Source organism: Python bivittatus, unplaced genomic scaffold (genome assembly GCF_059951505.1).
Source record: "Python bivittatus isolate LINGU-HERP-01145 unplaced genomic scaffold, Pbiv_v1 ctg000570_np1212, whole genome shotgun sequence".
Lineage (NCBI taxonomy): Eukaryota > Metazoa > Chordata > Lepidosauria > Squamata > Pythonidae > Python > Python bivittatus.
The window spans coordinates 22,970,143-22,985,414 of NW_028277097.1; the positions used below are offsets into that span (position 1 = coordinate 22,970,143).

The window sequence follows — 15,272 nt, forward strand, 5'->3', positions numbered from 1 at the left end:
ACACTAACTGTATTAAGGTACTGTATCAATGCATTTTATATTAAAAGGAGCAGGTTTAAATTATATATCACCGATAAAAATACAAGTAACTAATGCATCCTTTCCCAGCCTGGTAACCCCAGCCTGTGTGACTTCAACTGCCATAGTACTAGGCATGATAACCATGCTGATCAGTAAATACAAGAGGAAAAAGATTTCTTGACAGCTTTCCCCGATGATATTACAAGGTTTACACTCTTTTAAACTAGGAATGCACAAAAGATTTTGAATCAAAGTGTTCTGAATTTGGAACCGGCTCATTCAAAAGGCTTGGCACATCACCACTACTGCCATTTTATACAATAATAGGGTTGCTTTAGGGCTGTCAGTGGACCAAAGAAATCTTGAGTCAGTTAATCAACTCAATCTGCATATAAATACACTTTCTTTTTAAAAAGCAGCTTTTTGATGCATGTGTACAGCATGTCTCAGAAAGGCATGATTCCCTCCTGTAAAAGGTTATGAGAAATCAAACGTGTCCCTCCCTTCCTTTTTTTGACTATTAATGTTGAGAATAATATTTCTGAAAAGATGTTTTAACAGGTAACAGAGTTTTTAAAAGATTCAGAAGCTAATAAACCATCAATGCAATTTGAATTACTCATTTCGTCTATGGTCTTGTGAATACTATGTAAACTGCAAGTTTCTTGGATAATCTTTGTTGCCCATGAATTAAGGAGTGTAAACATTCAGTTTGCACCCTTTAACTTTAAATACAGTAACTACTTGAGCATATCTGTACCTGTTTCCCTTCTTTTTCCTCTATTACATTATTTCCATTCAAAATCTATTTCTAAAATCCCTGGAACACAAGTTTGCCTTCTTTTCCATTATTCTGTAAGCTGTTGAATACATTGCTGGAAATCATAATAATAGTAAGCAGAGTATCATGGCTCACATATTACTCTAGACCATCATGAGCTTTCATTTTGGCTTAGAGGTACACACCCACCTACTGTGACTTAGAATTACATGCATGCCAGGCACTTATGCCTATTTCAAAAAGCAGTACAGTAGCTAAAAATCCTGACTGCACATTATAAACACATCCAACAGTAATTGATGAACCTAAACAAAATTAAAACTGATAAATGTATCTGAGTTTCAGGAGTGTTAGAAAGGAAGAGCCTACACCATACACTACAGAATAATCTTGATCTGAGAACGCTGATACTGGTTCATATTTGGCCAATTTTTACTAGACTTGAAGACTCAGGAATAGTTGATTTCCACATAAAGCAGTCAGATATGTGCTTGGAAAGAATTCTACATCATAGTCTTCCAGTCTGGAACTACTTGGCATTGCATGAGCAAGGCAACTTTGCAGTAATTATTATGCATGGGGTGTGATCTGTGCTCCTCACAAGAATCATACTAAGTAGGTCACTCCAGCTACTGAGTGGAAGGAGCTAGTAAGCTAGAGCCCAGCTCCCTGGAAGAGTGGAGGTACAAAGGTTATCCTTTGCAAAAGGCTGCTAGAGTTCTGCAACCCCAGAATGCCAAAGCCATCTGATTTTGTTTTTCAGATCCACAGCAAAGGCAGCAAAGTCTTTTCAGAGGAGGAGACTGCTCAGCATTCTGAGTAACCCAACGGACATTACCAGGCTTTGTGGAGAGTAAGTGTTCACAGTGCTTGGATTGATTGTTCCCAAGGCCATTTGAGGATTGTGCTGGGAATTGGTGAAGACTAGTGCCTGACCAAAGTTTTGCTGCTGAGGAGTATCAAAGGAAGTGGCCTCCATGTCTTGGCTAGAAGCACCAGGATTCTGAAGCAGCGTCACCAGGTCAATGCTATGTATGAAAGGGAGAGAGAGAGAGAGAGAGAGAATTAGAGGATGGAAGGACCCTAAAAAGAGAGATTAGGAGAAATCATAGTAGTCAAGGACTCCTCAGTACATATGGGGGGCAGTGTGATTAATGGTGAAAGTACTGGACTAAGACTGAGGAACCCAGGTTCAAGCCCACCCTCAGTCAGAGCAATTCCCTAGGTGACATCGGGCCAGTCAACTTGTCTCAGCTCAATCTACCCCTCAGGTTCACTGCCTGGGAAAGGGGGGCAGGGGGAGGGAGAGATGCTGCCTTGAGCTCCTGGAGGAAAGGCAGGATATAATCTAACAAATAAATAATAAAGGTATAGTCCCTACTTTATCATAGTGCTAGACACAATGGTTTCACTTATTTATTACAAATTAATAACTAAGCACAGGACAGGTGTAGAATAAAACAGTTGATACATGATGCATTACAATCAGTTATAATTTTATGATATAAAGAACCTCTAAAGTAAAAGGTCCATCGCAATGTAATTAATCATCGCAATTAACCTTTATACATGCCAAACAGCATGCAGGAGTATTTATTTATTTAGAAGAATAAATAAATGGGGGGCCATTAAAATGAAGCATTTCTGTTGCATGTTAAGTGATCCAGCTCCAAGTGAGATGGGAGCTGACTCCAAAGAACCAGAGCAATTCATCCCCATCTTCAAAATAGGGAAGCATAGCCCAGGAAATTACAGGCCTGTCAGCTTGATGTCTATACGAAGCAAGGTCCTTGAACAGATTATTCAACCGCGCACTTGTGAGCACTTGGATAGGAATCCAACAATTAGTTGCACTTGACTAATTTTATCTCCATTTTTTGGCAGTGAACTAGCTCAATAGATTGGGGGAATGCCACGGACATAGTGTACCTTGACCTCAGCAGAGCATTTGACAAAGTGTCTCATGATAGCCTCATTAATAAAATGGTAAAATATGACTAGATGGTTTAACTGCTAGATGGATTTATAATTGGCTGAATGATTGCACCCCACATCAGCTTGGAGAGCAGTATCAATTGGAGTGCCACAGGGCTTTGTCCTGGACCCTGTGCGGTCCAACATTTTTATCAATGAGTTGGATGAAGAGGTTGTGAGGAAAACTATCAAATCTGCAGATGACACAGAATTAAGATGAGTAGCCAGCACTTTTTAAAACAGAGAAGATCTACTAGATAAGTATGAATAGTGGGCCAAAACAAATAGTATGAAATATAACCGGAAGCATATAAAGTCTTGATCTGGGAAGAAAATAAATGAAAGGCTCAATATAGGATGGAGGAAACCTGGCTTGGCATATGAGTGTTCAAAAAAATCACAAATGTTACATGAGCCAACAGTGTAATCCAGCTGCTAAAACAGAATCCCAATCAGGGGAAGTGATCATCCCACTTTATTCTGCCTTAGTCATAATGAAATATTGCATCTGTTTCTGGTCACTGCTTTCTGAAAAGGACACTGACAAACTGGAGACAAACTGGAATTCAAAGGACAGCTACTGAGATGGTTAGTAACTAAAGGAACTGAATCTGTTTCGTCTACAGAAGAGGAGACATAGGAGAGGTATGATTAACAATTTCAGTATCTAAGGGGTTAGTGTACAGAAGAGGGACTGGACTTGTTCCTGTCATCCTGGAGGGCAGGACCAGACCCAATGGGCTGGGAGGTAAACTCAGGTTAGATCTTAAAACACATTTCCTGATGGAGGACCTTGAGCTTATATGGAGGTTTTAGCAGAGGAGCGCAGCTATCCTACAGCCTTGACTGAAGAATAGTACATTCCTTCTATCCAGGATGGGACATGGAGTAATGAAGGAGAGAGGGGACACCCATCTAGCCAGCCAGGTCAGTCAAATAAACCCTGGCAACGGAGTGAGAGAAGTTGCATCCAGTTTACCCTTATATCCTGATGGAAAGTGTGGTCAACCAGAGGAACATGCTCCTCATAATGTATTGTGTTCCTCTTCACTGAAAGTCTTCAAATAAAAGCTGGATAGTCATCTCCCCAAAATGGATAATGTACCAAGCAGGAGGCTACAGCAGTTATCTTCTATGATTCTAACTTTCCAAGTTTGAGTGCTTCTTGTCTATGTGTATACGTGTAAATGACTATCATATAATTTATGGACAGGGCCAACACTTCCATCTGATAAAAATGCAACCCAAACTAGCCTACAGGCATATCGTCTCCAGGGCAGGAAAATACCTACCTCTGACCAGAAGCAATATGGTTCTCAGTTGGAACTGATGAAGCTGTGAAGACCTTTGTTTCTGAAAGCTAAGGTATCAGAGAGCAGAGCAGAATAATATATTTCGCATTAATTTTTTTTTCCCTAGGAGATAGTAACAAAAAATGCTAGGTATTTAAAAGATCCAAAGCACAGACCCAGGTGACAAAATTATATAAAATTTGCATGCAGCAATTTACATGTACATGGGCAAACAGGAAATAACTAGAAATGGCACTGCATAAATATTGGGGGGAGGGGATATCTGAAAATATAGCTAATGGCTTCATTTTACTCCTGGTAAATTAAAGCTTTTCCCCACACCACGTGTACTTTTAGACTGATGGCAGGCCTCCCAGATATATCAAAGCTTCAGCCTCCCCTGAATGCATGTTCCAAATCAGAATGCGGTTCTCCAGGGCGGACTTGGAGCTTTTCTGCAGTAGACATTGCCAAATATCAACACGTTACTCTCATCCCATGCAAGCCACACAGAAAGCTGCTTTAGCTCAGGTGAAATCCTCACTCTACATAAATCCCACTCCTGCCTCCTTTGTTTGGCAGCAACTCCACAGGATCTTAGCTGAATGCTGAAATCTTTTTAACAGGGAGAGGATTCCAAGGACTGAGTCAGGGATCTTCTCCATGCAAAGAAGAAGCCCTTCCAAAGCGCTGCCTGTTTCACATTGGTCAGCCTCCCAAGTCAAACATATTCAATGTGGGGGCAGTGCACAATCAGGGCATTATGCATTGTGAGAAACTCTGCATCCATTTCCCAGAGTGGCCCAGCTCTTCCTGTGGTCTTTACAAACTGATCCATCACATCTGAGTTACCACACAAGAAATTCACAAAGCTTCAGCAGGAAGGAGCTCCTTCCCCACCAAATTTTCTATTACAACCCCCTTCAAACAGAGGTTTCGCACTTTGCTCCCAGAACTACGAGAGGCCATGCAACAGTGACTGGGAAAAGCAAGTAAGCATCTGTTAAGGAATTGTTATTTCAAGAGGCTACAAATGCCCCAATAAATTGGAAGGGTCAATGGTGTGCTAATGAATGAGTTACACAGTGCAATACTTGCAAGCAAACCCCAAAAGAAAGGAAGGGTGGAAGAGTCTCTATTCCAAAATAAGACCAGCCTATAACTGCCCTCTGCTTGTGGGTGGAACTGATACTCTCGCCTGTAAAGGAAGGTAAACAGAACACTGCCCCAAGACGGTGGCATTTATGAGGTCACTCAATACACCCAGCAGCTGAAACGTGTTTTGTTACACAGAAGCCCGCAAGGTTTCTGGGAAGCAACTTAATCTGCTTGTGAGTAGCGGCCCAGGACAGGCTAACTGAGGCACAACAACAAAAAACAACAAGAATTCCTTCCTGGAAAATGGCAATTCCTTGAAACCAGCAGCTGGTAACTGGGGGCTGCCAGCTGCTTTGCTGGAATCAAATTACCAGTCAGATTCTCTCAGCAAAAATCCTCTCTTGAGAAGCAAGCTCTGCCCCAACTAGTTCTGAGGACAAACTGTGGAGAACCGTCCCTTTAATTTCTTGCTTGTTATTTTTGGTGGCTGAAGGTGAGATCAGAAGCTTCCCAGTTAGACCAGTCCAAAACTATTTCACTTTCAGCCACCAACTGCCCAAGGAAAACAGCATGTGCAGAAGTCTGCAAATCACCCTGAAGGCACACATTCAAACACCCCAGCAAATCCAGCTGGTATCTACTCATGCGCGAATCAGTACAGTTGTATGTTCCATACAAGCATCCTGTAAGTGCAGATTTTCAAAAAGTCATCACGGCACAGGTAGAGGAGATCTCTCTAACCTCTACATAAGTTCTCTGAAAAAATACGTTGGGACAATATCCCAAGATTAAAGTTAGCCAAATAACGTTCAAGCAGTTAATACTGTTTAGCAGCCTGGCAATGTATTCTCTTTCACTCTTTCAAAAGGAACTGGTACTGCCTAATAACAGAACAAACTAAATCTAGACTTACATCTTCGTTCCAATCTTCGGCTGTCCATTCTTCTATTGAATTCTTCCATGCTCCTGTAGTAACAAAAGACTGATCAGATCATCTGCTCATTCTTAAGGAGTAGGAAACCAGTGGCTTGCTGAGTCACAATTCCTAAGCAGCCCAAGCCAGAATGGCCAATGGTTAGGGACATTGGCGGTTGTAGTTGAGGGCCACAGATCTTCCAGGTTTGGGACTACAGATGTAATTAAATCTGACAGATTAAAGATGTAGGAGTGGAACCTATGGGCCACCAATCAACCTTATTGCAAGCTATCAGACATCTGCCGAATAAGGTAAAAATGACACTGCCCTCACTGAAATCAAAAACCAAAACTGTGCTGCTGGACAAGGTCATATTTGCAGAACAAAGCCAGAGCTACCTGCAAACCCGTAAAACCTGCCATCAGATGCTCAGTGTCCTGCCCATCACAGTGATGCAGGTGGGAAAGCTGAGATTAGAAAGGAGCATCTGTTTCTCACATTATTTGAAAAGTTCTGTGCCATGCTTTAGGAGGTGCTCACTACAGCAAACGTTTAAAGTAATAAAAATCATAAACGTACGGAAGAACAAGAATAGGATGCATTGTACCACATAGTTCAACTAGTGTCTTCTAAGTTTTTGTTCAGGCCACCCTTACAAAAGCCACTTCCCAGACCTAACTGCCAACATCTTAACAAGAGGACTGCCAGCCTGCTACTGTGATAAATCATTTTTAAAATATGCAAATTAACAGCCCATAGCAGAAACAGAAGAACCAGGTAAATTCATGGTGAGGACACCCTAGTTCTGGGTCACTATCTTCAGACTGTAAAGTCTGTAGCAGTCAAAATGATCTTTTCAGCTAAAAAAAAAGTTTCATTTTTCTAAATCATTTCAGATGGTGATCTTTTTTTTTTTTAATTTGTTTTCACTGGGATTTTTAAAAATGTTTTTATTTTATTTCGAGGGGCTCACAAACAAGAATTTAAACAAACTGCATCAGGTTGTAAGGATTACTGTCACGTAAGGACATTAAACAGATTTCAAGTAAAGGTTTTTTTTAACATTACTAAGGCAGATTTTATACAAAGTAGAAAACTGGTACATTGAAGATACTAAAATGTTTTTCTAAAAAAGGAACATTCCCAGCCAGGTGAAATATGAACCATGGATTCCCAGAAACAAAAAGTTTCTCTGCTTCAATGCTTCCAAACCACTAGCAATTTTTCCTGCCCTCATGAGAACTAGGAATTTAAAAATAATCACAAAAATGTATCTGGACTTTACTTGAAGATGACATTTATGTACAGGTGAGTTTTCTGGGGGCTCTTCTGGGAAAGAGTACCCACAGCCACCTTAAACAAGAAAGATTGCAACCTGACCTGCTTCAATTGGTTTGCAAACCAGGAATCTCATATATAAAGCTGTTGTAAAAACATCTCTTCCATCTGCCCTGCAAACATGTTAAGATTCATTTGTTTGTTTTACATTCATCAGTCCCCTTTCTGTTCATGCTTTAGACTAAACAAGTTATCAGAAGAAAGAAATTCTGAAAAATGGGTAAAAGTGCAGTGGTAGCATGTGGAAAATTTAAGACAGACACACCAGTCTTCTCAGGTCTCTTCCTTGTGGTGCAGATCAGAGTAAGAAGAAGAATTCCCAAACAATTTCGACAGAGAAGATCAAAGAACTACCCAGCTTGGTATAAAGTGTGTGCAACTACTTTTCCCCTTTAAGGGGGGTCAGGATCAGTGGTGACTAGAAAACCAAGGCTTTTAGAGTTTTTAGGGAAATAATCCACATCATTCACACACACACCCAAAAAAGTGCCAATGGAAAACTTTCTGCGGGTAAGATTACAGAAAGCATATACGCCTTACCTTCAACTATTCTTAGAAAAGGACTGCACATTCTTCTGTATCAGGAAACACACAGTAATATCACCCGCTGTTGACAATTTGGGGCAGACTTGTAATCTGAAAACTTTTTGTTTCCTCACCTGTCCCATCATCTGCATCATTCTCTCCAGGTTCCCAAGTCTCCTGTTTTGCTCCAAAGCCATCTGTGGCAGAAGAATCGGTATAATCTGCAGGGTTAAATGTCCTACAGGTCAAGAGAGTTGGAGAAAGTCAGAAATCTAGAGAAAGCGAGGCTTAAGTACCTGTCTGGTCAGCCTAGCCCAGCATTTTCCTTTCCAACCTATAGAGGCCCCAGAGGTCTTTCAGCCGCCACTACTTCTGGGGATTGAGCCTGGGACTCCATGCATGTCAAGCATGTGCTCTTCTGGAAAAATCAAGAATAGGGAAGGGCCACCAAGATTGTGCATATCCAGGAACTATAAAAGGAAGTCCCTCCATGTATAGCATCTACAGCATTAGTGAAGCTAGGAATGAATGGGGAGAAGAGAAAAACTGCTTTAATAAAATTCCTACTAGGGATCTGAAAAACATTTCCTTTTGAACTGGTTTGAACACTTCTAGAATGCTTGAAACAGGACATTTCACAAAGTGGAATGTTTTGTGGGTGTTCACACTCAAAAGCGTCTAAAACAATAGAACAGATCTATAGATAAAATAGATCAAGTCATAGAATCAAAATTTCCAGGTTGAAAAGGGAGTAGAACTTTGGGTGGGTGCGGAGACAGACAGAAAAGCAATCAGTAGTGTAACTCAGCGCAAGATAGCTCCTCTTAGGTATATTAGTCAACACTCAACACTGAAAACAATCCCTTTAAATGTCAAGGTTGCATGGATACATTTGTCAATTCAAACACATCTGCTAACAAAAAGTTGTTCTTCTTCTTCTTAGCATTTGTTCCGCATGGTTGCAGGTCCACTTTACTTATTTACTTACTATAGCAATTTATATAGCTGCCCACTCTGCAATTGTGACTCTGGGTGGCAAACACAAGATCAAAATCATCAAAGACCACTAAAGCAAAAATAATTTAAAAAAAAACCTGTTTCTGAACTGTGCTCACCTAATTCTTATGGCAAAGTTATCAATCCATGATGCAACAAGCTCTTAGTTATCAGCCAGCTCCTCACAGAGCCTGAGAGGGAATGACTGGCCTAAGGTCATCCAACTGGCTTCCATGCCTAAGAGAGGATTATAACCTGGTCCCCCTGCGCCTAGTCCAGTACCATGACTACACCATGCTGGCTCTCTATTTGCTAGCAAAAAAAAAACCATGCAGTTAATCTGATGTTGCCATAAGCGTCAAGAAACAACCACTATCAACTACCTACAGAAGATAAAGACTCAGAAATACTCAACAGGAAGATAAGAGAATCGAGTAAGCTTACATAGTTTAAATCATTAAGATGGGCTTTATTAATGTTTACACCATGCCAGATTCCTAATTTCCAAATTATTTTACAGCAAAAACTAGTTTTGCAGCACTTTAAAGAATAGCATATTCATTACTGCATACAGTTTACTGTTCATTTCATGTTATATCAGGTCAACAGATGTTCAATTTCCAATGCTCTAACCTCTCAACCAGGACGCCTCCGAGTGCAGCTAGGCAACCCTCATTTTGGGTTCTACAGTCTGCTTGATCTCACTGACAAATTAAGGTAGTTTTATCTTTAAAACATTTCCATAATATATTACTCTATGCCACAGAGTATGCAAGTGCATGCTATCCAATAATAAACAAAGAAAGCAACACTTAAGGAGGCTTTCCTGGAAGATGGTCTTTGGGTATGCTATTATTCCCTCTCTCCTTCCACTGTATCTGGCAATTTTCCTAGAGGCCATATTCAATAGCATCCTTGGCAAAAGCAAAACAAAAAATCCCACGTATTTCCACCGCTGGGCTTTTACACAGCTCTGTAGCAGCTGCTAGGTGCTTAGTAGTTATTGCTGATACAGACACCTGCTTTGAACCATTATGTTCAGAACTGCTGCGGGGCAGGAGCTAATAGCTATCAGTAGCACCTGTAAGAAGAGCATTCTTAGGCTAACAGATAAGGTGCATCTTGGGTTTATGTTATCTTCAGGTGGCAAGCCAGCCACTTGGGGTTGCCTTTACTATTGCCACCTTTGCACATTTACTCAGGAGAATTTGCCTAGCAAGACGAAGTGGAAACAAATACATTTCACGTTGATTTGGTCACTTTTGTCTTCTTATCAGGTTTTCTTGCTAATGGGATTAAAGGAGGCAGCACATCCTGTTCAACAAAATCTGCAGAATTTCCAACTTCATGCAGTTAAGCAGTATTGCTTGGTCCACATTTAGTTAAAATACAAATCTTTCATCCAACATGCTAATAAAAACCTACCCCATGCCCTGGGCTGAAAATCTCCCAGCTCCTCTTCCTCTGGCCCGTCCAAATCCTGCAGAAAAGGAAGAACTTAGTTTAAAAGGGCCAAGTGGATAAAGTGAGTTTTCCAGTACTCAAGAGGAAAACAAGGAAAGGAAAAAAAATACTTTTTTTTTTCCTTTTAAGAGTAAAATACATCTTGGACAAGGAAGTAGAACCAGATTTAAGATTCTGCCAAGATAACAATTCTTCCTCCACCTTCTTAATATTCATAAGGAAGGCAGAGGAAGAATTGTTATCCTGCTATAATCCTAAATCTGGTTTTACTTTCTTGTCCAAGATGTAGGAATGCAGGATCATATTAGTCAAGCCTCAGTTTACAAAAGCCACAGAAATTCAGCGACCACATTCTAAGCCTGTAAATACATCCAGTCCCATAGAAATGACCTTGTTATTCAGCTTTATTTGACTTCCAAAACATTTTCATTGCTAAGATTCTGGGGTAGCCTTGGACTAGAATCTGCCACCTCTGTTTTCAGTTGGGTCTTTTTCAACTCCCCTCTGTGTTTTTCCCAGCCACTCCTTTCTGACTGTACAATCAGTCACAGCCCAAGGACTAGTCAGGTGTTAAGAGATACTGCAGGGATCTAGCCCTACACTTCAACATCAACTACAGAAAAGCTGGAGGTAGACAGGCCCTGCACTACTGAAACAGGACATGACAAAGAGCTAGAACAGCAGCAAATGCAATATAATATTATTCTTATATATAAGAATATAAGCAAGCAACTCAAGCTTTGCAGTACACACACACACACAAACATCACACACAGGATTACAGTGAAAATAAAAAGTGAAATTTGCAACAGGTGAGCTGCCCACTGTGAGATACAGAATTTACCAACCAACCCATCTGAAGAACATGAAGGAGCGTTCTCTTCCTTTTTCCTGATCTGCCTTATTCTAGTCCCAAGGCAGTAATGACCATATGTGCTCTGAATAACACTTTCCAATCCCCAAGCATTTTTTGAGACATGGAAAGCAAAGCAACGCATGTGAAAATGTTTGTATCAAAGGTGCAGTGTAATGAGAAATAGCTGCTTCACACAACTGCTTTATCTGTGAGACAAAAATAAGTATCTCAACATCCTTCTGCCTACTCTGGTGTTTTCCAGCCTCAGCAACTTCCAAGTGGCCCTGCTGGCTGGGCAGTCCTGGGAGCTGACGTTTGCTCATCTGAAAGTTGCCATGGCTGGAAACAGTGAACAATGCAGCTGAAACGGGCATCTTGGTGTATGTTCAATATAATAAACACAAACATGGGGGGAAATACCCTTAATGTCACAACCAGACTTGAAAGGATAAAATACCGAATGAAGATTCTCCATTCTACCCTCAGTGAAAGGGGAAGAAGATTAAGTTGATGCAAACACCACCTTCCCTTCCCTTCCCTCAAATCTTGGTTGGCTTAGTATCTGATGCTTGCATTGTTCTGCTTAGCTAAGAGATAAGAAGAAAGGCCTTTCTTCCCCCCAAATGGCAAGTTGTCAAAGTAGAAGTTCCATTTAGGAAATATAGATACTCTTCCAAAGTCTCCTTCAACATTACCTCATCCAGAGGCATCTGCAGCATGTGCTTAAAAAAGGCAAGAGGATGGCCCTGAAAGTCTAGATCAGTGTTTCTCAACTTCAGCATCTTTAACATGTGTGGACTTAATGGCTGGCTGGGGAATTCTGGGAGTTGACATCCACACATCTTAAAGTTGCTGAGGTTGAGAAACTCTAGTCTAGAAGGTGATGCACCCAAAGAAGAGGCAGAGCTTCAATCGTAGTATCATGGTCGCCAACTTGACTTTTTTTTACCCACCCACCAAAATACCTTCTATGAGTCACCATATCTCTTGTCTCACAGGGACTTCAACAGGATCAGACTTCTAAGTGTTTCTTTTAAAAAGGTTGCTCTAATCATCACTACTCTACAGGCACAGCCTTTACACAATTGCCATGATAATTAAAGGTGACATGACACTTGTGTTACCTGGGCTCTGTTATATTTGTGTTGTTTTAAGAGCTGGTCAGTTTCTTCCCAAGAAAGCACAACTGATCCAAAAGACAGCTTATGCCAACAGCATCAGACGCTTTGCAGATGCAGACACAAATCATCTGTCTGCAAGACTCAGGTTTTAACTAGTCTTGCTTCACAGAGGAACAGCTCATACTGTGCATATCATATGTTAAGGGGAGATAATGAGCTTCAGAATGAAATGAATCGGGAATTTTAAAGATAAACTTACTGAAAAGGGATTATTGTAGACTCATTATATACCAACTGTTTTTCACCCCACCGCTGCAGTTGGTACAAAAGCAGTTAGTACATGCACTCAACAGACGAAGTGAAATAGTACCAGATATTATGTTCCTATCCTTCTGATCTTACACATCGTACTCTTTGCTTATTTAGATTTTATTAGGTATTCGAACCAGCAGCAGCTCTCCAGAAAAAATCATTTCTGTCATCTGCTGCCTAACCTCTTAATGAAGAGGCACTGGACTTCACCAGGCCTCTTCTGCACATAAAACCTGAGCTTTGGCATTGGCTCAGTCCCCCCCTGAGAAAGATAACGCCTGTCCACTCCTTCTCTGCTTCCAGCAGGGCTTATTTGGAACTTGGCTCCCAGATCTTTCCCCATCCTTCATGAGAATCACATCTCGGAATGAGTAAGAAGCTCTAAAAATATTCATAAACATAAAACGGTCCACTCTGCAGGTTATGTTAAACTGAACCAGGGATAACAATGCGGACAGGCATACCTATTAGGGCCTGCCAAGGTCTATGCCAAGATGCAAAGCATTTGCATTCCCAGCTGTACTCTGAGAGGATGGGAACATCCTGGACAGCTGGGAGGGCTGGAAGGGAACAACCGGACCGGTGGGTCTGCTGAAAAGCGGGCATTTTGGGGTTCACGCGCTGAGAAGCACAGTGATGCTCCTTCTTCAGGTTAAGTCTTCACTGGGGGAAATAAAGGCAGCGTTCAACTGAGCTTGTCACAGGAGGCTATTATTGCGGTACTAGCCCACATTGTAATCCTGCATTGCCCAGAAGTTAAAAATACTGCTGCAGGGCTTTACGTTGTTTTGGTATCAAGAGATCAACACGCAAGTCCTTGGCAGCAGAGGCTGGTTTCAGTGTCTGGCCAAGCCAAGGATTCCGTTTACATTCAACGCCAGAGAGGCAGGAGAAGAAAAAGGTCAAGCGTGGACAGACTCTCAGGCACCCCTGGGGGACAACCCTCCGCAATCTTCTGCACAGTCTAGCTGATTCCAGACACTAGGTAAGATTTTTATTTTAGTCTGTGCGCCTTTGTAGCTATCTGATGTAGGGGAAATTCTGTCAATTCCAGCCACTTTCAAGCACGTCAGACAATGCTTTTTTTATTGGTAAGATGTTCTTCTTTGCCACAACATACATTAAACACAACACGCATTCCCAAACACACAAACAAACTCCTGTGGACCTTCTAACCAAGAAGCTGCAGAAAATGCTTTGTGGAAGCTTTTCACAGAAGCTGTTCCTTTTGAGCCAGGTTTCTTTTTTAAAAATTATGAAAGGTAGCTTAACCACCTTGAGCATTAGCAGTAAGGAAGGGCACGTAAATATCAGTATTTTACCTCTCCCTCTGCCACGTTTCCCACGATCAGAAGGCCTATCACCAGGGGGCATTTCCACTCCATTTTCTTCAGTTCTAACTAGATATGAGAGGGGAAATACAGAAAAATAGTTTTAGAACATAAATACCATTTTAAGAGTGTTTATTTAGTCAGACATTTTTCAGCTGTACACCAACATGAGTAAGACAGCAAGAGGGAAAGGAGGGAGGGTGCAAGGATTGGACTGGCAAATGTGACTTTTGCCCACTGCCTTTGTCCTGAGATCCACGTGGTAAGCCCATGGTAATCAACACTTGGATAATATCACACCTTCACTTTTCCACAAACTGACAACTTGAAGCTTCTTTCCATTCATTTGGTTACACATTTTCATGCTATCTTTCATTTACCTAAATAATTTAGGGCCGGGAGTTTTCTGCTTATTGTTTATATTGCAGGCGTGTTTTACTGTGTGTTACGGTGCCCTTACAGTTTCGAAGTGTCTGTTAAGGCGCTCCAAGCCTTCTTCGAAGGACTGAATTGAAGGCTGTCAGGCCTCACATCAAACAGTTGAGAGCCTGCAGGCTGCCTCTCTCACATTGTCCCTCAGTGCCCAAATCACCCCAGTATTCTCATCCTTGGACAGAGAGGAATAAAGGGTAGCAAAAGCAAACCAGGATCAAGCTTCTTCCGAGGGCAGCTCTGCGTATGTTTTCCCCACCAGGCTCTACTGCAAACATACAACAAAGCAACTCGAGACCAACGTGCTCCCAGACGGGCAACTACGGCAACCGCAATCCTAGCAGCACGATGCCTGCGCTTACACTCTCGACCACGGCTGCCCCCTCTTCCTCGTCTGTTGGAACTTCCCCGTCCACGGCTCACTTCTCTGTCCCCTCGCTTTTCTCTGTTCTCTTTGTTTTCTGAACTCTCTTTTCCAAGACTTTTCTTCTTTCCTCCCACCGTCTCCCACGAAGTCTATTTAGGTGGAGAAGGAAAACACAGAACAATTCAAAAGGGATTTAAAGACTGCCTTACAGAGTATCTCCCAACCTCAATCCCCGAAACCTCGGGGAACATTTTTGGACCCTTCCAGCGCACAAGGGGCACCCAGGCAAACGCAGGACCCACAAAAACTAGAAATCTGCAACACCAGAGCAGCATTCTTAGAAAGGAATTTATCGCTTTATGGCTTTTTAACTGGCATGGCGTTTTCATAGGGACAAACTACTTCTGATAATAACCATGTGTATTTTTAGTCCCAGGAAGGGGTGAAC

The 15,272-nt window shown here is 41.6% G+C and overlaps 1 protein-coding gene and 1 non-coding gene across 4 annotated transcripts in view; both read right to left on the reverse strand.

Moving 5' to 3' along the window:
• Window positions 1–15,272, reverse strand: part of UBAP2 (ubiquitin associated protein 2) — a 93,498-nt gene that overhangs the window by 33,552 nt on the left and 44,674 nt on the right. For 2 of the 3 annotated variants that reach the window (XM_088152712.1, XM_088152711.1), the window contains exons 5-11: window positions 14,820–14,973; window positions 14,017–14,094; window positions 10,367–10,421; window positions 8,080–8,183; window positions 6,080–6,132; window positions 4,069–4,136; window positions 1,641–1,830 (exon numbers count right to left, since the gene is read on the reverse strand). In XM_088152712.1, the coding sequence (XP_088008838.1) occupies window positions 1,641–1,830; window positions 4,069–4,136; window positions 6,080–6,132; window positions 8,080–8,183; window positions 10,367–10,421; window positions 14,017–14,094; window positions 14,820–14,973 (702 nt within the window). The remainder of the gene's footprint in view (window positions 1–1,640; window positions 1,831–4,068; window positions 4,137–6,079; window positions 6,133–8,079; window positions 8,184–10,366; window positions 10,422–14,016; window positions 14,095–14,819; window positions 14,974–15,272) is intronic. The other variant, XM_088152713.1, reaches the window with a different exon arrangement.
• Window positions 1,241–1,326, reverse strand: LOC112540744 (small nucleolar RNA SNORD121A). Its single transcript, XR_003084833.1, has one exon. It is a non-coding gene; the product is annotated as a small nucleolar RNA SNORD121A (small nucleolar RNA).